Source organism: Hippocampus zosterae, chromosome 3 (genome assembly GCF_025434085.1).
Source record: "Hippocampus zosterae strain Florida chromosome 3, ASM2543408v3, whole genome shotgun sequence".
Lineage (NCBI taxonomy): Eukaryota > Metazoa > Chordata > Actinopteri > Syngnathiformes > Syngnathidae > Hippocampus > Hippocampus zosterae.
Genome location: NC_067453.1, coordinates 13,258,190 through 13,281,132, shown reverse-complemented (window position 1 = coordinate 13,281,132; position 22,943 = coordinate 13,258,190). Strand labels below are relative to the sequence as shown.

The window sequence follows — 22,943 nt, the reverse complement described above, 5'->3', positions numbered from 1 at the left end:
GGCAGAATCAGAGTACGACAAATGAGGAGGATGCACCCCGCCTCTCCAAAGTCAGCTGAGACAAACTCCTGCTCACCTCCAACTCTAATGAGGTTAAATGGTAACGGAAATGACATGTGAGCACCTAAACATGGGGCTTCAGATCTCATTTATACATGCTGTATGTCACAGCTGAGACCTCAGCTTCAAGGCTTTAATACACTCATCTCTGGCCGCGGGACTCAGGTCGGAGTTCTTACGGCTTGTGCTTAAAAAACCATCATCTAGCAGTTTAACAGTTCCATGTCCAGTTCAATATTTCTCTCTTTGACATTTGGAAGGTCATAGCTCAACGGGTTTGGTAAGAGTGGTCATTTCAGACATCACTATGTGTATCTCGGCTGGTTCTGGTCTGGCTGTTTATGATTACTGTTTCATTGTGTTTATCTGACCTTTGGAAGGGGAGCAGGAGGTAAAACGCTTCGTGGTGTGAGTGCTGGACGGATGGAAGCCTCACCATTACCCTCATTGTCTGAGTGTTGGCACTGCTGTAAACAAATGACCTAGTGGTGCCTCTTTCTTGTTCTTTTTCAACTAGGTGTGCCAGTCACACTGACAGCCAAGAACAAAACAGTCAACAGTCAACACAAAAACAAAGCCCTGTTTATACACACACCGCATTTGTGTGCGGTCAAAACAGTGTTGCACTATGGGCTATTTAAAAAAAGGAAGGACAAAAGGGATATCTGCATTGCAAATTAAACCACCAAAAAATCTTCTAACAGGATCTAAACTGATATAATTTGGCTGCTCGCTCTGCAGGAAAATGTGCTATATTAAGAGTTTATGTTTCTTCTTTAGCACAGGACGCTAAGTTTCATTGCTCATGACAGGTTCTCTTTTTATTTAGGGCACATCTAAAACCCTTTAGTCTGCCCATTAATCAGTCATTTTATTCAAACAGGTGTCAAATTTCAATTACAGTACGGATGGCTTTCAATGTGGATGATGTAGCAGGAGGCAACACATGCACCCTATTAAGGCATCAACACATAACAAAGCTCTGCTAACAAGCCAGTCGAAATCTGATTGATGCATGCGGGTCAATATCGGGTGAGTAAATTAGAGTTTAAACTAGAAAGCTGTCAATATCAAATAGCCATGGAATGCTTTGATCGCAATCCATTGTGCAACAATTTCATTGTGCTGCGCTTTTATAAAGTAATTCTGCGTGAGAAGGGTTTTTTTCTTGTTTTTGCACAAATTAACAAAAAACTAAATAAAATTGCCTATATGAGTGTGTTTATTGGTGCAAGAATTGTTGCCTTACTGGCAGGATGTTCCCCTAAAATCTCCAGCATGTTCACTAAAGACCCGAGTAATGTCCAGGCTACATTTGTCACTTCCAATCATTCCAGCAACTGTGCGAGATTGCTTGAGAGCCCGCCCATCCCTGAGCAGTCACATTTGCTCCCTTTCACACATTTTTTTTTTTTTACAAGCCAACAGGAGTGGATGAGCAGGGAACTGTATTTATTTGTCACAGTTCAAATACACAAATGCGGCAGACATTGCCATTAATTAGGCCGCAATAAAAATATTGGTGTGTCTCACGTGCTTATTTCGAAGGTCCTTGATCCTGCGTTGACATGTCAGCTTCATCGAGGGAATAAATTGAGCAGCAAGGAGACTCGTTTGAAACAATGTCCTTTCCTCAGTATTGTGGTTTCAATGGAGATGTCAATGACAAATGATGTGTGTTAGAGCGCTATTGTCTCTGCAGGTGTGTTGTGTGCAGCTGCAACATACTGGATGTGCCCGGCAACGTTTGTTTCATGGGGAATGAGACTATCGGATCTATCAACATGACGTTATGCATGGCACTGGATTCAACTCATGAATTGGCTCGTGTGAGCACGACACAGTGTGTGTCATAAGTCATACTTAAATATTTGTCCAACAGATTCACCTACTTCAAAAGCATCCATTCATTCATTCATGTTCCGATCTGCTTTTTCCTCATAAGGGTGGCGGGGGGTGCTGGAGCCTATCCCAGCCGTCTACGGGCAGTAGGCGGGGGACACCTGAACCGGTTGGCAGCTAATCCCAGGGCACATAGAGAAAAACAACCATCCGCAACAAGCAAAATACAAATTGCACCCAGACCCTCTCGACGATGACACAGATGCGATACCCACCAGTTGTGTTGCCTTTATTTTTCAATCGGCTTGTTGGAACTGTTTTGGTGTGTTCAACTTTTGAGATTGCATTTATTTTTTCTTGAGTGCATGTGTGTATTGACTCTCTGGGCTCTTGTTCAGGTGTGTGGATAGCTTCCAGGGTCTCTTGATTGTAGGTTATCATCCATATGTTAGCAGCCAGGATTCCGGCCTTCCTGTTGATATGTCAATGACAGACAGTTTTAATCATTCACATCCAATCAGAAGTGCGCGGGTGGAGGTGGGGAAGCATCTCATTCTTCACAAACAACAGCATGAGGGTGGAAGATGAAATTAGTTGACACAATTGTGTTTTGGAGAGCTACAATCTGTGTGATCCACTCCTTCTGCCTGAACACAGTTTCACTTTGTCAAAACCATCTGCAGTAGTTGTTACTGGTTCATTAAATCAGTATAGCTTGTTGTGTATGCCAACGTGTTTACCTATTGCTTTTTTTTGTGTGTCTGAAATCAAATGGAAACTTGTTTTGTTGCGAGATCACAAAGTCTGTGGTTACGTTACTTTCTTTTGGTCAGTTTCCTCATTATGGTCATAATAATAATCACCTGGTTACTGTTGTGTTGATAGAATATTGGCAGCAAACACCAAAGGCGTGTAGTTGTCATTTGGTGTGCATTTTTGTACTATCTTCAAATATCCAGCTAACGTTTATCTCAGAACAAATGCTACTGTTTTTTTTCGTCTAAATGACCTCAAATCTTTGCTTCTGATTACAACAACACATTTTTTCCCTTTGTTTTTTCTGTACGGGGCTGAACGAACAGACAATTGGATATAAACTTCAGCTAATTTCCCTCGACAATCTCCAATTTTATCTGTTCACCAACTGATGCTGCAAGCTCAATGGTTGCATGATTACCCCTTCTCCGTCCTTATCAAACTCCATGTTATTTTCTCCATCCTCAATAAAGTGAAAAGAGAAACCCCTCTAACCATTGGCAATCGTCAAATCTATAATTGACTGCTCGGTGGAAGTAGATATCCCTTCTTCTTGTTTGGAGGAAATTGTTTATGGTGCAGCAGTGGTTAATGCACTGTGTTTTTTCTGTTTTAGATCATCGGTCTGCCACATAGATTGAAGAGATCCCTGCTGGTTCCTCCAATGACTGTCACTGAGAACCAGAGAGCCCCTTTCCCAAGGCTCCTTGGAAAGGTAAGAAAAACATGACACCGCTCCAACTCCAATTTAATCAATATGCATCATTCACCCAAATCTTTTTTTTTCAAATTTAAGTTGAACGTTGATCACCCCTTTGAGCGAAAAAAAACCAAAACGTGTTTTTTGTTTTGTTGTACATTTTACATTCCATGTAAGCACACAGATCCAATCTTTAAACATGTGCGAAATGGATTCCGCAAGCCAGGCACAGGCATTGCACTGGGCTGGGCTGTTTTCTGTTCATAAAGAGCCTCAAGTCTCCAAAAAATCCCTGCAGTTTAACCTTCCACGTGCACAATTTTGACCCAAATTTCATTTCTTTTTATGCACTTTTAAGGAATTAGGAGTGTCAAATGATGCATCCATTTGTCTGATCCACTTATGCTCGCAAGGGTCGCAGGTGTGCTGGATCCTATCCCAGCTGTCTTCGGGCAGTCGGAAGGGTAACCCCTGCCAGGTCATCGCAGAGCATGCATAAGCAAACAACCATTTGCACTCACATTCATGCGTTGGGACAATTTAGAGCGTTGATGCATGTTTTTGGTATGTGGGAGGAAACCGGAGTACCTGGAGAAAACCGAAGCAGGCACAGGGAGAACATGTAAACTCCATACAAGAAGGCCAGAGCAGGATTCAAACCCACAACCTCTGCTCTGTGAGATGGGCCTGCTAACAGGTCGACACCTTGCTAAAACAACATACCACGACATTCATAAAAATTAACAACACTAGATATCAAAATTGAAAAAATTTTTTTTAGATATTTCCATGAAATGACTCTTACAATATGACACAAATTCAAAGATGTCGGGCTTCAATAATGCTGCTTCGTCTTGATAGGATATTTTCAGAAGCTTGGTTATAAAGCAAACACATGTTGAACTAAAAACAGTTTGCAAATGGCAGTGGGTGAATAGACCAGTATGCAATATAATATTTTGATGATTTTAACGGTTCCAAACAGTAATACTTTGGAAAGGATGAATAAGCATGTTCTCAAGCATACGTTTTGGGGGAATTTAGGGGAACAACTAATTCCCAATTAACCCATTTCCAGTATTTGAATTTAGTTTGATCCTTTTCTTATTACATTATTTACCACAGTGGCTAAAGGGGCCATTTACATTCTAGCCGAAAGGGAAGAGACATGATCTAAGTAGTAATATTACAGAGCATTACAGGATGACTCCCAGATTATCTGTAAGTATATTGTCTCAAAGAGTCTTCAAAACACAAATGAATTATTTCCTTACAGATGGGACAGAAAGCAAAGCATTCATTTCATTTTAGACCCTGAGCAGACATATCCTTTGTGAATGCTGTTGATAAAATCGATAATGTATGAGTGTCTCCAGCTTGTTTGTTTCAGATAAAATGATACGCAGACAAATCTGCCAGTGCTCTCAGTGACTAATATGAATGCTATCACATACTCAGCTATATTTATCATAATGATACTCTGGAGAGAGCAGTAGCGCAGGGCCTTGCACCTAGATCATGGTCGTGCCTGTTTGGACATGAACTCCCTATCGCAGGAGCACTGAGTTAACTCGTCGAAGCCCGCTGAAGATGTGGTGACTTCTATAGACTTGGGAATGCCCTAGAGTTTGCGCGTCAAAAAATAATGACAGTCAGCAGTTAAGTTTGGTCTATCGTGAAGTTCCAGCTCACGATTCAGATAATCATGTTGTTGTGGTTTTGCTCTGTGGTTTTTGCTTTCGGGCGCCAGCTGGAGTATAGAGCATGCCTCTTCAGCAAATGCACCTGTTACCAATCAAGCCGGCCATGTATTTACGGACTGCCGAGCTGCCTCGTCTCTTTTCGGATTATTGACCTTGCTCGCTGTTTTTGCTCAAGTGACATTTTCTAGGCTTGCCCACGTTCATTGTTGCTCTCATTTCGCTAGATTCTTGTATTTTGGTTCTCAAGTCATTTTGGACTGCTTTAATTTTCATGTGTTTGGATTTTTACCATTTCGTTTGATTTATTTTCATTCATTTCATTGGGACAGTGCACATAAATCAACACAAAAATAAAATGTTAATGCGCCGGACTTAGCACAAATGCTAGTTTTCAGTCATGGTCTCAAGGTAGGTTTCTAAAATAGCACAATGAGACACATGAAACTTAAAAACCACTATGACACAAATAATAACCTAATGAGTAAGACATTATAAAAACAGACAAACAAGCACTAGCAGTACTCAATTACAAGACAATTGTCACATTTTGCGTGATGGTAGTGTAGCGGACCCCAAAAAGCAGGGAGGCATGGAGGAGCAGGGTGCAGTGACCAAGATGTATGTAACGAAAATGCAAACATGAGTACACCGGAGAAGCTAACTCAAAACCTCAAAGCCCTGAAAACCACAAGAAAACAAAGTACCACACAAACAAACAAACAAAAACCTATGGCAAAAACAAAACTTCACACGTGCATAGAGACTCATAAAATGATCCAACACCGTCTGGTCAGGCAGGGAGTCCTTTAAACCAAAAACTAACTAATGACACAATGACCAACATGTGTGCCAGCAGTGGCACACCTGTGATTTACAGCTACAAAGGTGTTGGCCAGAATCCCAGTGGAACGGGCTGGAGTTTGGAAACGGTGTATCAGTACTTTTTGGTTGTCAAATTTACCTTGCAGTTTCCAAGCACTAGCTTTTCATATCTGGTTTTCAGTTTTTTTTGTTGCCGGCGATATCTGTTTATACTTTGTCGGTACTTCGTTTTTTAAAAATATTAAGAAAATATTTTTTGGGTAATATAGTTAATCCGAGTGTGCATTTTTGGGATCCACATTCCACCTGGTTCGCTTTCGGAACATGTCACTTGCAAGTGGCCCAGGGCTCCCTTAACTCTTGCATTCCCATTTATTTCTCTTACTTCCCCATAATTATTTTTCCCCTTCAAGTTGTCCCTCATTCCTGCATGCCGTACCGTCATCCCTGTTTTACTCGACAGGATGGGATAATGTGTGCTGTTACATCAAGTAAAAGTCATATGTCTGTGAAATGCTGAAAGTGATTTTCCACATCGATGGCTTTCGTCTTCTTATGCAAACCTTTCACATCTACAAGGCAGCGATTCATTTTTCATGCTTTCTCCATATCGCCTTAAGATAGTAGTAAAGAGCAGGAGAAATGGGTGACTGTCAGAGGACATTTATGATTTTTTTTGTGCGTGTGATTTTGTGTGTGTGTGTGTTTACAAGTGGGAGCGTTTTGTGTGCGTGTTGACACTCAAGGGCCGGCCGGAGGATGGTGTCGTGACAACAGGTCTCGGGAGAAGGGTCGGAAGCATATTGTTTGTGACACACCTCCAGCTGGTTTAGGAAATATTTGATACCGAGGTCTCTACACTGCCCTCTCAGGGGCCACCAACACAAAACGCATCTTGCAACGACATGTCCTGCAATATCGGTCAACTATTAAGGTTTTACTCTAAATTTGTTTTACTCTTGATTGGTGTATTGAGGAGCATGCTGTCACCACCCTTTTGAAGCCCATTTTCATTGGTGGGTTGAGGTTGAATACATTCACTCACCCGATGCAGGTACCTGTAACTGATACGTTTTTGGGGGTTTTTATTTTTGTTATATATTGAAAACACTGTACAGTAATCCTTCGTTTCTCGCGGTTAATGGGGACCAAAACCAACCGCGATAAACGAAAATCCGCAAAGTAGCGACCAATACACATAAACGGGTGAAAATAAATAAATAAGCACATACAAAATTAGGTCCGCAAAAAGTACGCAAACGGTACGCGAGAAGCTGTAAAACAACAGCGAGTCACATAGAGCAACATATACAGGACTGTACTCCATGTATATGATTTTTTATTTTTTTTTATGTTAGAAAAAATCTGCGATGCAATGAAGCCGCGATAAACGAACCGCGAAATAGCAAGGGATCACTGTATAATGAATTCCAGGGTCATAACACCTTTACTTGCATAATATGATTAATAACTTTTTCTCAAAAGTCACTCCTATATTGGTTGGCAGTAAGAGCCTCCGTGCCTCCCATGGCTGTCCGACATCTCATACATGTTTGCTTTGTTTTATTTTCTCTTCCTACATGCATTTTTTGTTTTGTTTGTGCTCTCAAAACTGCCACTGAACAACACACTTGCTGTATCTTCTGAAAACAGAGCTGGCACACTGTATTGGTGAATATTACAGCACTAAATCACAAGTAGCCTCTGGCTTTATCATTTATTCGAAATATTTTGCTTAATTGTCTCTGGCAGACAAAGAAACATCCCCCCCCCCCCCGTTGCCCACACCTTCCATTTATTAGTTTTTGTTTTTTTGTTGGAATGTTAGTCGTGTTTTTTTATTTTATGTTATTTTTTGTGGCAGATGAAAATTCTGAATCTTCCCTGGACTGCAGGACAGATGGAGCAGGTGGTGGTATGCAATATGATGAGAGGAGCTTAAAAGTGGGCAGAGCAATAAAAACAGATTTGTCAGGTGAGAACTCCAGAGTAGACGTTGACCTAATGTAAGTCTCTGTTTTCCTACCTTATTCCATTAGGAAGCCACAGCAGAGAGCCATTACCATTCTGCATGGCTGCTGGCATTAAGGCAAACTTTCATATCACCTCCTATAAATCCACATTTCACAGTTTTTTTTTCTTTTTAGAATAATGTGGTTCTGCCGCTTCCTGTACCACCTAAAAATTGGATGAAATGAGAAGGTGTGTTTCTTTTGGAAACCACAGTGTCAATCTAATGCACATTTTCAGTAGATAGTTCACCACGCCTCTTAGTATCGCCTGTGCGACAATGTGGTGCAATACAATACGATGATGGTGATGGTTGTGCAGTTGGTGCAGAGAATCATGATACTGTAAGTGACCAGTAGCAGTAAGTGTAGTACAACTATAGGTGTGTAATTATGCAGAAAGTACTTGAGCGTTTTAAAGTGTCTGGTTCTGTGGAATATTGGTCAATGGTAATTGTTCAGGTCTATAGAAAGCTGGAGCTACAGTGATCAGTCCAGTCATATCCTACAGGGGTTTGCAAAAATGCAAAGAGCCATGATGGATTTACCTCACTGTTTAGGGAGTTAACGGCGAGACAGAAAGAAGCTGTTTGAATGTCTGCTTGTTTCGATAGCGCTTACCTGAAGGAGGTGGCTGGAAGAGGTTGTGGGCAGGGTGTTGGGGGTCCAGTGAGATTTTCCGTGCCCTTGTCATAGTTCTTGCAGTGTGCAAGTCCTCGAAAGTGGGTAGGGCAGTATGATTGATGTTTTTAGGCAGTCCTGTCTGTTGCAGTCCTTTATTTGTGGTGGCCCCAAACCAGACGGTGGTAAAGGAACACAGGACTGATTTGATGACTGCTGTTTAGAACTGTCTCAGCAGCTACTGTGGCAGGCCGTGCAGGAAGTACATCCTCTGCTTGGCCTTTTTCAGGATGGAGTTAATGTTGGCCTGCCACTTCATGTCCTGGAAGAGTGTGAATCCCTGGAACGTGAAGGTTGGTTGACATAGGGCAGTTGGATACTGTGGAGGGCAGCTATGGCGAAGGATGTTCCCTGAAGTCCATGATTATCTCTAGTGATTGTTGTTGTCGCGAGGGCATTTCGAACGTGGTCAAAAAGTACAGGTGACCGTCTGCTGAATGGCTGATGCTCATTTGGGAACATTGGATGAACCCCATCGAACCCTGATGTGAGCACACATTTTTCTAACTTAGTCCACTCTCAGCTTTAGACACAAAGTCAAATACAAAGTAGTTCTGTATGCATAATAAGGCCTTTGTTTGGTTGTGCAAAAACAGGCCAGGATGTATGAAAATACTGTGCAAAATGAAACGTGTGGCCTTCTTACACAAGGGCATTATGCTGAACAACAACCATGTGGTCTTGTTGGCTTTTAGGCTTATTGTGATAACTAAAAAAAGAACAACTGATTCGAAACTCGTGACTCATTCACAACACAATTTTGTTGAAAACTCTGTCCTTACCAAGCCATTCCAACTTTCACTGTGTCCCCCATTTGTTTGAATGGAAGACATAATTGAGCAAATAAGGTTCTTCCTTCTTTCTGGGAGACACAACAATAATTGTGAGAGTTGTGCTGAACCAAGAATGCACGTTCCAGCCCTTAGACTAGTCGGCATTTGAGGGAAAAACACCTTCATCCTGGCAGGCAGATTTTTTTTTTTATATATATTGTTCCGGCCGTTCCCTTCTAATCGATAATTAATTGGCAATTCTTTCTTTTTTTTCCACATATTGACACACGCATGTACGCACACACTTTTACATTCACAGTACAACTTTCAGGGTAATGAAATTCATTCAGCTGCCTGCATCATCTCAGTGGATGCAACCTGCAACCGCCCCCAAAAAAAAGGTCAAATTATACAAATTGCTTCGATGCTCATTCTCATTTTTGCAGAGCAGCATCTCACTTCCTGTCATTTCCATGTAGTATCATACCCCCTGTTGCCTCATGTCAGTTTAGCAATTAATTTGAGCTTATAGACACTGTGCATAGTGGTGGTGGTGAGGGAGACTCTTTCCCCTCGGTCCCCGCCCCACTCACAGCGGAGACATACTCAGCACAGGTAAAGTCACTGGATGCATGTGGAGTTACCCCCACCTGCGTCAGTCAGTGTGTAGACTTAACTATTTGTACTGTTAGTGCCATCTCCCACTAAGCATCTTGTAATGACGATAAACTTCCCCTGACACCTCACTTCGGCTTCACCTGAAGTTGCTGTGTCTTCGGCTCTGTAATACGTTCACATCTCATTTAATACCAGCATGCGTTATTTTGGTGGTGCCCCCTTCCCGCTGGTTTGCTGCTGAGCCATCTGTGAATCCCTCTTTTGATTTGTTGCATTTCCACCCTGAATTCCTCAGTCACCAGATGCCGACCACTGTCATGATAGTAATAAAGATGTTTGGGTTTATTGTTGGATAGTCAAATTTAGTGTTCATGCCCTTACAAGAACATAAAAATTAGTAGAAAAGGAGAATGAGAACAAGTTTGGAGCTTGATACTCCCACTATTCTGCTAGAACAGTCACCATTCAAATTCTGAGCATAACTCATTTCAGCAGTACTGGTTGGCTTCCAATTTGTTTTAATTAATTTTCCCATCGGAAATCATGGAATGTGAATTCATTCATTACAGGTTCAACTGCTATTAAACTCTATCAACTTAACAAGCAATGTTTGAAATAGAAGTTGAATATTTGGAGCTGTCACAAAAATTTAAAAATAAGTTAACCATGATAAAATACAGATGCTTGAATAGAGTGCAATAAAGTAGCCCAAAGGGAGCTGCGATAGGCTGCATCTCACCCGTGACCATAATAAACACTAAAATGGATGAGTATATAGAATAAAGTAAATCTATTTACATTTGAGGATGGTTCCCTTTGTCTTCCAAGTCATTTTATACACATTTGGTGGAGCCTTTGATCCAAGAAAATTCATTTTGGTTGCTTTTTATAATTTCCACGAAGCAAACATAAAAACATTGCTCATCGTTTGCTTGTATTTTTGTTTTCAAAGTAAAACCTTAAGACCCATTATTTTAAGCAATATCGTGGAAAACTGCTCCCATGGCAATTGGTCACTCTACTGAGGGCTGAACAAAGATGGAAAATACGGTAATCTATTGGGTACTTTTTTCCTCAAAATTGTGCCATGCACTATAGTCTTGGTCTTTGTGTGTGCTCAAACATCAGTGACACGCAGATCGAAATCAATCCTCTTCTTGTACATGGGTGGCATGCAAAAACATATTTTTTAATACATGGGCGGCACACATCCAAAAGCCATCAGACACACACATGCTCTTACATATGACAGCAATCAAAACATCACAAAATACACAATACACATACACTGTTTTTTTTCACACACATGAAGTTTTTTAACCGTGCGAGGCGAAAAAGATGAAACATGTTAGATACCTGCCTCAATGTGTCATAAGACGGAAACCTCACCGATTAGTGCAGCAGTCGTTTGCCTTCCTTGAATGAATTTTCAGGATTTTTCATCTGTAATCCCACTTTGCCTCACTGATATCATTCTGTAGTAGTGCCCGAAAAATCACACACACTCACACACAAACAAACAAACTGTTTTGGATTTTCCTGCTCACTGAGCTAAAGTCTCAGGAGAGTTATTCATGCCGAGTAGCCTTAAGTTTTGTTTGACTTGTGAAGTACTTGTGTGTTTCCAGAATTGTTTTCATCATGCTCTAAACCAGGGGTCATCAACCTTTTTCAAACTGAGAGCTACATTTTGGTGGTGATTAATTCAGGGGTGCACTTTTGCTTAAATTTCTTTTAATTACAAATTATGAACAATTAATAATGCTCATCTATGGGAAGAAACTGATGATGTGAATTAATTGATCAATTGATCACATTGATTTTAACGAGGTATGAAACAGATAGGGATCAAAAGACAAGACTTCATTTCTGTAAATCTCTGCAACTTGACAGCATTCCTATGAATTCATACTGTCCCTTCACTGGCGATCTTGCTTTAAAACAGGCTACTTGTATGGTCGTTGGGTGCTACTGTGTGCCCACGGACACCATGTTGTTGACCCCCTGCTTTACAATAGCTATTCGAATTTAGAGGTTCTAATTGCAATATGATTTTTGTCTGTGTAATTTGTGATTTACACTGTGTGACAATAACATTCTGCCCCCCGCCCACTTTTTTTTCTTCCTTCCAACTTGCCTGCTCATGGATGGTGCTGGCAACTGTAGTCTCATGTGAGTATAGTTATCAAAACAATATAATGCAGGAAATTGCTTGACTCAAAAGACAAATGTGCAAAGCTTTGACTTGCTGTGTGTGTTTTGGCCTGCAGGTGATTTCAACAGAGAAGTCGTGGGACCATATTTTCCGACTGACAGGACCTGGCGCTGACCAAGACCCCAAAGGTCTCTTTACTATTAACATAGACACAGGAGACGTGTCAGTCACTCGCTCATTGGACCGAGAGATAATCGATTCATACCAGGTCAGTCTTCTGTGGTGTCACAAAATCAACTGTAAAAATAAAACTCATATTGCAAATAGATGAGTAAAATCAAAGGGACCACCATTTGCAATTGTTGAATATGCATGTTGTCTATATTTGGTGAATTGTAACACCACATTTAAAACTGAAGGAAATTTTCATGAGACACTATAGGGTGGTCCGTGCCTGTCATGGCAGAAATCCTCAAACACGTTTGTCGACACCAGTGGCAAGGGATACCATCAAGCTGAAGAAGGAGGCATTTTTGGCCTGTGGGAGTGCTCAGGTAGTTGATGGGTTCCGACTGGCTCAGCGGAACGCAGCTTTGGCAGTCACAGAGACAAAAACCTAGCCGGTCCGTAGAAGGAGTTCGGTGGGGCCATGGTAAATAATATTTGGACGGTAGACAATGAGGAAATTCTGCTTCACTATCCAGCGTCTCTGAAAGTGGAAGCAATGCATCTTTAACCCAGTAGAAATGGCTGCTGCTGACCTTGATTTGTGACATACAGGTAATTTGAAGACCTCCTCAAATCCATCGAGACAGTTTACGTTGTGGAAGCGTAGTCAGGGTAGTCTGAGGTGGCACTGCTACTCTACAGTATCTGGGATTGAAGTTAAGATGGTTAAAAGGCACGAGATCCACCCAGACTTCCTAAAAGCCCTGGATGTTGTGGGGCTGTTCTTTTTGACACACCTCTCAACATCGGGGGCAGCTTGGGGTGGTGGTCCTCCTTTTTAAGAAGGGGGACTGGAGGTTGTGTTCAAACTACAGGGGGATCACACTCCTCAGCCTCCCTGGTCAGGTCTATTCAGGGGTGCTGGAGAGGAGCGTCCATCGGGAAATTGAATCTCATATTAAAGACGAGCAGAGTGGCTTCCATTCTGGCCGTGGTACAGTGGACCAGCTCTATAATGTGAGCAGGGTCCTCGAGGGTGCGTGGGAGTTTGTATAACCAGTCGACATATGTTTTGTGTACTTGGACAAAGGCATTTGACTGTGTAGGAGTTGACTCTGTATTGTTCTGTTGTGGTGAAGAAGGAGCTGAGTGCAAAGCAAAGCTCTCGATTTATACCGGTCAATATATGTTCATGATCACGAGCTGTGAGTTGTGAACGAAAGAACAAGATCCCGGATACAAGCAGTCGAGATGAGTTGCTCCACAGGGTATTTGGGCTGTCCCTTAGCTATAGGGTGAAAAGCTTGGTCATCCGGGAGGGACTCAAAGCAAAGCTGCTGCTCCTTTGCATCAAGAGGAGGCAGATTAGGTGGCTTGAGGATACCGCCTGGATACCTCCCTGGGTAAATGTTCCAGTTACGTTGCAGCAGGAGGAGGCCCCGGGGATGACCCAGGACACACTGGAGAGTCTTTCTCGCGGCTGGTCTGGGAACACCTTTGACTTTCTCTGGAAGACCTGACAAAGTGGCTAGAATTTCCTCAGATTTCACCTGTCTCCGTTATCTTTGCTGATTTGTGTCAATTTCAGACTTTAAATAATCTAGTCAGTCCAATTGTAAATGCAGGATATGGCTAAAATTAAACTAGGGCATCTGGAGGTGCCATTACCCTGCACATCAGCAGCAACTCTACTGTGGTTTGCACTCCACCTGCCATTTCATAAATATTTAACATTTGGCAGGTGTTATGAACCACATTGGAAGCGTGATTTATCCTGCACTGCTTATAAATGCTTCGCAATATGATTAAAGAACATTTGCTATACCTTAATTGCCAGTTAAAAATGACAATTATGTTCACGTCGAGGTCAATGTAGGCATTGCCTGATAGGCACACTTTACAGGCCATGTAAGTCTATTGTACTCTTGTTTTTAAGCCATTCTTGACCTTTCCACAGTTTATTTGCACCCTGTCTTGTTGGAAAGTTGACACTGCAGTCAGTGAGATTTTCCATATTATGAGTGGGGCTGTCACGTTACGCACGAAGCAGGGAAAAGGAACGGCTTCGTACGTAACGGAGAAAGTGAAAGTGAACGGATCCCCGAAAATAGCAGGCACTGACAAGGACTCTGTCAAAACAATAGTATTTACTATAATAAATAACAGAAAACGCTGGGCAAAACGAGCACCAGGAAATAAAGAACGCGACAACAGAAAACGCTTGCAAAAAAACGGCAAGGAACGTATGTTAATACAAGTGCTAGTTCACGCACGAATATATAAAGATTCCCTTGGGACGAAGAAAATGTAACTACGCGAATGGTATCGAACAATGATTTCAGTGTTATGGGCAACAGCAGTGGCACGGCATGTAAATACTCCGGCAATGGGTCAAACGCCGGAGCGCCTAGATATAGCAGGTGTAATCAGTGGGAAATAAGCAGCAGGTGTGTAGCCGGCAGAAGAGAATGCGTGCCACCTGCTGCCGAATACGGAACATGACAGTCCCCCCCCCCCCCCCCCTCAATGGACGCCTCCCGGCGGCCCACCCGGTTTGGACAGGTGAGAAGCGTGGAAGTCCCGAATCAGGGACGGGTCTAAGATCCAGGAGCGGGGGACCCATTGTCGATCCTCCGGTCCATAGACCTCCCAGTCGACCAGATACTGGAACCCCTTACCCCTGCGCCGAGAGTCCAGGATGGCCCGCACGGTCTACACGGGGTCCCCGTCGACGACCCGCGGAGGAGGAGGCGGGGTGGGAGACGGCGCCAAGGGACTGGTAGCCACCGGCTTGATCAGCGAGACGTGGAACACGGGGTGAATCTTCATGGTGGCCGGCAGCCGGAGCTTGACCGCGACGGGGCTGACGATGGACTCGACCTTGAACGGTCCGGCGAACGGGGCCCCAATTTCGCAGACGTGCCGGCCAGGTGAAGGTCCCTCGTCGCCAGCCACACCTCCTGTCCCACCACGTATGTAGGTGCCGGGCGCCGAGGACGATCCGCGATCTGCCGGTTCCGGGTCGCCGTGCGGGATAGTGCAGCCCGGGCCTCCTTCCATACGCGATGAGCCCGTTTGAGGTGGAACTGCACCGACGGAACCTCCACCTGACCCTCCTGGGACGGGAACAGTGGTGGTTGGTACCCGTAGGCCGTCATGAAAGGGGACCGCCCCGTAGCTGAAGAGACGAGGGTGTTGTGAGCGTACTCCACCCAAGGTAAATGGTCAGCCCAGGACGAGGGACGGTGGAGACACACGCAACGGAGGGCCGCACCCAGATCCTGGTTAGCGCGCTCCGCCTGCCCATTGGACTGCGGGTGGTATCCCGATGTCAAACTCGCCGTGGCCCCCAGTGACCGGCAGAACCGCTTCCACACTTTGGACACGAACTGGGGCCCCCGGTCAGATACAATGTCCTGAGGGATGCCATGGAGGCGGAAGACATGCCTGACGAGGAGGTCGGCGGTCTCCAACGCCGACGGCAATTTGGACAGAGGGATGAAGTGGGCCGATTTGGAGAAACGGTCCACAATGGTGAGAATGACGGACCGCCCACGGGATGGGAGAAGTCCCGTGACAAAGTCCTGGGAGATGTGGGACCAAGGACGAGGAGGAATGGGTAACGGTTGGAGCAATCCAGCCGGAGGCCGATGCGAGATCTTGCCGCAGGCGCAGGTGGAGCAGGCGTTGATGTACTCCATGACATCCTTCCGTAGCTCCGGCCACCAGAACCGCTGGGAGATGAGGTGCACAGTCCCGTTCACCCCGGGATGACAGGCCACTTTAGACGCGTGCCCCCACTGCAACACCTCCGAGCGTAGTGGGGGAGGTACAAACAGCTTCCCTGCGGGACAAGCGGCCGGGATACGGACCCCATCTTGGACCTCCTGAACCCTCCGCTCGATCTCCCACCTCAGTGCCCCCAGGATGCGATGATCTGGAAGGATGGTACCAGGTGTGGGATCCCTTTCTGCCGGATCGTGGAGGCGGGAGAGGGCGTCAGGCTTTGTGTTCTTGGATCCGGGACAATAGGTGAGGGTGAAATTGAATCGCGTCAGCAGAAGCGCCCACCGGGCCTGTCGCGAATTCAGTCTTTTCGCGGACCGAATGTATTCCAAGTTCTTGTGATCCGTGAAAACAGTGAAGGGCTCTTTAGTCCCCTCGAGCCAGTGTCTCCACTCCTGTAGTGCCGCCACCACAGCTAGCAGTTCACGATTTCCCACGTCGTAATTCGCCTCGGCAGCACTGAGACGACGAGAGAAAAAGGCGCAGGGGTGCAGCTTCTGGTCAACCGGAGAACGTTGAGACAAAACTGCCCCCACTCCTGAATCCGAGGCGTCCACCTCTACTATAAAAGGTTGGTCTGGATCAGGATGCTGCAGTACCGCTGGGTTAGTGAAGGCTCTTTTCAAGTTCGTGAATGCTGTGTCCGCGACCGAGTCCCATGTAAACGGGAGCTTAACGGAAGTCAGCCGGGTTAACGGTAGAGCCTGTTGGCTATAATTACGAATAAAACGTCTGTAGAAGTTGGCAAACCCCAAGAAGCGTTGCAGCTCCTTACGGTTGGTGGGTGTAGGCCACTCCACAACCGCCTTGGTCTTAACGGGGTCGGCTCTCAGTTTACCCTGCTCAATGATAAATCCCAGGAACGAGATGGTTTGTACATGGAACTCACACTTCTCTGCCTTGACGAAGAGCCTGTTTTCTAATAACCATTGTAAAACGAGTCTGACGTGCTGTTTGTGCTCCTATACTGACTGGGAGAAAATCAAAATATCATCGAGATAGACGAAACAAAAAACGTTCAGCATGTCCCTCAAGACGTCATTCACCAGACTCTGGAACACAGCGGGGGCGTTAGTCAGACCGAAAGGCATGACCAAGTATTCGAAGTGGCCTAAGGGGGTTTTAAAAGCCGTCTTCCACTCATCCCCTTCTCGAACGCGAACCAGATGGTACGCGCTAAGCAAGTCTAATTTTGAAAAAATTGTGGCCGATTGTAGTGGAGCGAAAGCGGAATCTAACAACGGCAGGGGGTATTTATTCTTTATCGTAATGTCATTTAGCCCCCGATAATCCACGCACGGCCGTAACGACTTGTCCTTCTTCTCTACGAAGAAGAACCCGGCACCTAACGGTGATCGTGATGGTCTGATGAGACCTGCAGCGAGCGAGCTATTTATGTAATCCCTCAATGCCTCTTGTTCAGGTCGAGACACGTGATATAATCGAGAGCTCGGCAGCGGGGCGCCCACCTGCAGGTCTATGGTGCAGTCGTAACGACGGTGCGGAGGCAGCGATCGGGCGCGATCCTTACTAAAAACCTGTTTTAAGTCATGATAGTAACCAGGCACCCCATCAAGGCAGATATCTTCAGGGGCATCGTTACCGACACGCGTGTGTTCCCCTACAGCAGACCGCAAACAATGCTCATGACAGAACGGACTCCATAGTTCTATGGCCGGGCGGCTCCATGATATGATTGGGTTGTGAGTTTTGAGCCAGGGTAAACCGAGAATAACTGGAGCGGCTCGGGAATGCATTAAATAGAACCGTCTGTACTCTACGTGATTCCCCGACAACCTGAGCTTAAGCGGTTCTGTGATCCGTGTTACCACCGCTAGAAGGCGTCCGTCGAGATCGTGAACACGTCTCTTTTCGGCTAATTCCTCGCTCGAACAGCCTATCTCTGAGGCAATGTCGGTGTCCAGGAAACAGTCATCGGCACCGGAGTCCATCAGGGCCCAGATCTGACGCGTACGGGATGCCCCGTAGATCTCACCCTCGAGTTCAAGTCTCCTGGTGCGTCCCGGTCGAGAGTCGACTCTACGAGGCTCTCGTGATTCAGCGCGAGGTCGTGACTCACAGTACTCGACGGTCGCAGGTGGTTGAGGTCCCGATGGGCAGGGAGCGGCCCGAAGTCTCAGTTGGTCACTGTTGCAATCAGCCTGGTCCTCGATTCTGTACCGTCTCTCCTCTGGTCGGGAATTGCCCCCCCCCCCCAGCTGCATCGACTCCTCCCTGGCGGCTGCCCTCCGGTCGCTAGGGTGCTCCCCGGAACCAGCAGTCCGTGTTGTCTCGGGGTATGCACCGAGATCCGCTGTGTGCCGGCAAGGAAACCAGCCACTTCCGCGCTCCCGGTCTCTCTCTTTCAGGCGGTTGTCCAAGAGCAGAGAGAGATCAATCAACTCCTCCAGGTCGGTCGTGTTGTCGCGGGTGGCCAGCTCATCTTTCAGCGTTGTGTTGAGCCCGCGACGAAACAAGCCACACAGCGCTCGATCTCCGTAGCCACTCTGGGCGGCCAGGATGCGAAACTCGATCGAGTAGTCCGCCACGGATTGTCTCCCTTGGCGGAGCTCCAGGAGCCGACCCTCAGCCTCTCTTCCCCGCACAGGATGGTGGAACACCCGACGAAACGCCGCCACAAAGTCAGGGAAGGAAGATCGAAGCTTAGGTTTTGCTTCGCGCACTGCCATTGCCCATGACGCCGAGCGACCAGTCAGTAAGCTCATGACGTAGGCGACCTTCGCGTCATCACTGACGTAAACGGACGGCTGCTGGTCAAAAACGAGCGAGCACTGGTGGAGGAAGTACCCGCACTGACCATACTCGCCTCCATAGCGTGGAGGATGTGGAAGCCTCGGTTCCCTAAAAAAAATAGGAGACGGGGCGGTTCTAAAAGACTTACGCTAGATTCGTACTCCTCGAGTCTGTGAGCCAACATGGAGACCGCGCCGCGGAGCTCGGATATCGTTTGGCTCTGCTGACTCCTACGTTGCTCTTGGCGGGACAAAGCCGACAAGATCTTATCGCTGTCCGCGGGATCCATGGTGGCCGGAGTCACGTTACGCACGAAGCAGGGAAAAGAAACGGCTTTGTACGTAACGGAGAAAGTGAAAGTGAACGGATCCCCTAAAATAGCAGGCACCGACAAGGACTCTGTCAAAACAATAGTATTTATTATAAACAAAAATCCCGCCTAATAAATAACAGAAAATGCTGGGCAAAACGAGCACCAGGAAATATAGAACGCGACAACAGAAAACGCTTGCAAAAAAACGGCAAGGAACATATGTTAATACAAGTGCTAGTTCACGCACGAATATATAAAGATTCCCTTGGGACGAAGAAAATGTAACTACGCGAATGGTATCGAACAATGATTTCAGGTTTATGGGCAAGAGCAGTGGCACGGCATGTAAATACTCCGGCAATGGGTCAAACGCCGGAGCGCCTAGATATAGCAGGTGTAATCAGTGGGAAATAAGCAGCAGGTGTGTAGCCGGCAGAAGAGAATGCGTGCCACCTGCTGCCGAATACGGAACATGACAGGGGCATGTCTCGTAAGGTGACGCCGCAATATGTTTGGCAGTTTTTACACCGGATGCCCTTCCTTAAGCATCCCAGTGTAAATATATATATATATATATATATATATATATATATATATATATATATATATATATATATATATATATATATATGTATATATGAGAATGTCTCAGACAATGGGGAACAGAAGATGAGGCGCTGGAAGAGGGACCATCATGGGAGGACAAGCCCCTACACGGGATGTACCACCGGACCATAACTGAAGTGGCTGATCTCAAGAAGTCCTATCAGTGGCTAGAGAGGGCTGGCCTGAAGGACAGCACAGAGGCACTCATCCTGGCTGCTCAGGAGCAGGCCTTGAGCACCAGAGCCATTGAGGCCCAGATATACCACACCAGACAAGACCCAAGGTGTAGGTTGTGCAAAGAGGCACCTGAGACGATCCAACACATAACTGCAGGGTGTAAGATGCTGGCAGGGAAAGCCTACATGGAACGCCATAACCAGGTGGCTGGCATAGTCTACCGAAACATCTGTGCGGAGTATGGACTGGAAACCCCAAGGTCAAAATGGGAAACACCTCCGAAGGTGGTGGAGAATGACAGAGCGAAGATCCTGTGGGACTTCCAGATCCAGACTGACAAGATGGTAATGGCGAACCAACCAGATATCGTGATCATAGATAAAGGGCAGAGGAAAGCCGTTGTAGTGGATGTAGCAGTCCCAAGTGATGGAAACATCAGGAAGAAGGAACATGAGAAACTCGAGAAATACCAAGGGCTCAGAGAGGAGCTGGAGAGAGCCTGGAAGGTAAAGGTGACAGTCGTGCCTGTGGTGGTCGGAGCACTCGGGGCAGTGACCCCCAAACTAGATGAGTGTTTGCAACAGATCCCGGGAACAACATCGGACATCTCAGTCCAGAAATGTGCAGTGCTGGGAACAGCAAGGATACTGCGCAGAACCCTCAAGCTTCCTGGCCTCTGGTAGAGGACCCGAGCTGAATGAGGGACGGACACCACCCGAAGGGTGAGATGAGGATTTTTTTTTTTTTTATATACCGTATTTTCACGACTATTCGACGCACCGTACTAATGGCCGCAGTCTCATTAATGGGTGACATTTCTGTATTTTACACATACACAGGACGCACCGTACTAATGGCCGCAGTTTTACAGTGGTAAAACACGCTTAAACATACAGCATGCATGCATGCTAACACGTTCGCTTACACGTTAGCTTGAAGCACACACTGAAGCTCGAAGCTAAAACACGTTTTTAAAAAGGCAACGAAAGCAGAACTGAGTTCGGGTGTATTTTATTTACAAGGTACTCACGTTTTTTGCTCAATCATCACTCAGAAAGCCATCAAAGTCGTCATCTTCTGTGTCCGAATTAAACAATTGTGCAAGTATCGGTAATCCATCCAAACCGCCGGGTTCCCTCTCGTTGTCAGAGTCACTCTCGTCATCATGTGGCTCCACGGAAATGATGCCGGCTTTGCCAAAAGCTCGAACAACTGTACTAGCAGATACGTTCGTCCAAGCAGCTACAATCCATTCACAGATTGTGGCGTAACTAGCCCGGCGCTGCCTCCCACTCTTGCTGAGCCACAGTCGTCTTCACTCTCACGGGTAGATGGCGCCGTTTCATAAAGCGAAAGCACCAAGACGGCCCTCCTTGAAAATGTTCAATTTTCAATTCTTCGGCTAACGTTTTCGCCCTTAGTCGAATGGTGACTGTGGAGACGCTTATGCCAGCTGCTCTTTGATCAAGAATCCACCGCTCCAGTTGGTCTTCCAACTCGGGCCACCTCGCCTTATTTCCACTGAAACTCCGCTTTGTCTTTTTGACTTGGCGAAGCTCGTTCTCCTGCTTCCTCCATTTGCGAACCATGGATTCGTTGACATTAAATTCTCTGGCGGCTGCTCGATTCCCATGTTTCACTGCATAACCGATGGCTTGGAGTTTGAATTGCGCTTCGTAGGCGTGTCTCTGTGTGGAACTCATTTTCGGGGGTTCTTGGAAACCAAAACCGAAGTTGTTTTGCAACAATGCACATACTCACATTTTATACAGGTGCTGGTACCTGCTAGAGGCGTGCCTTACACGCCCACCCTTCACTCATTGCCGGACCCACCCCCTGCGTGCCTGTCCTCACTCACGTCCACCTCTCTTCATATATTTACATTTCTCTCTCTCCATAATTTACATATAAGTGCGCGGACGCGCTTCACTGATTGGCCGACCTCTTCTTCGCATACTTGCGTGTCGTCACTCACGTACACATTTTCTCTCTCTCCAAATTTACATATAAGTGCGCGGACGCGCTTCACTGATTGGCCGACCTCTTCCCCGCACTTCACTGATTGGCCGACATCACTTCCGCCTTTTCTCTATATAAACAGCGTGTCGGGTCTCAGCAAGATTTTGGAACTCAGCTCATATAAAAGACGCATCACATTATAAGGCGTCCTGTCCATTTTGGAGAAAATTTTAGACTTTTAATGGCGCCTTATAGTCGTGAAAATACAATATATATATATATATATATATCTACATACATATATATACACATACATATACACACACACCGTATTTTCTGCACTACAAGGTGCTTCTGATTATTAGGCGCACCTTCAATGAATGGCCTATTTTAAAACAGTTTTCGTATATAGGGTGCATTGCATTATAAGGTATAGAAGAAGCAGCGATGGCTGTTTGAAAGTGAACTATAAATACAGTTGAGTTGAGAAGCTACAGTAGTAGCTGCGGACGTGCTGTGCATCCACAAGATGATGCTACACTACAGGAATACAATAAAAGGGAACTGCTTTTTTACGCTCGGTCATGGCACCCACATGTTCCCACTAGCCTGTTCACCTGTGCCATGTTCCAAACAGGTATTTGATGAGTATTCCTCGACTTTCTGAGTCTGTTTTGCCACCAGTCCCAACACTTTTGGAAGATGTTGCAGCCATAAAATTGAATGGGAAAAAGTTAATCAGGGTGAACATTAAATATCTTGTCTTTGTTGTGTATTCAATTAAAGTTAGGTAGAACATGATTTGCAAACCATGTGTTCTGTTTTAATTTCTTCAACACAATGCCCCGACTTCATTGGAATTGGGTTTGTAAATGTGTTTGTGTGTGTGTGCGTGTGTGTGTGTGTGTGTGTGTGTGTGTGTGTGTGTGTGTGTGTGGTGACATTTTACATTTGTAATTGTGTGCTTTCCAAAAAGGTGAGATGCTTAAAAGTGTCAACATATTCAATGCTTCAGCTTGGTATTTGTAAAAGAAAGTGCTGTCTACCCTGTGATGTCCTTT

At 45.5% G+C, this 22,943-nt stretch overlaps 1 protein-coding gene across 1 annotated transcript in view; it reads left to right on the top strand.

The window, feature by feature from the left end:
* cdh13 (cadherin 13, H-cadherin (heart)) overlaps nucleotides 1-22,943 on the top strand; it is a 279,370-nt gene that overhangs the window by 111,063 nt on the left and 145,364 nt on the right. The window contains exons 4-6 of the mRNA XM_052061852.1: nucleotides 3,275-3,373; nucleotides 12,131-12,136; nucleotides 12,235-12,387. Of these exons, the coding sequence (XP_051917812.1) occupies nucleotides 3,275-3,373; nucleotides 12,131-12,136; nucleotides 12,235-12,387 (258 nt within the window). The remainder of the gene's footprint in view (nucleotides 1-3,274; nucleotides 3,374-12,130; nucleotides 12,137-12,234; nucleotides 12,388-22,943) is intronic.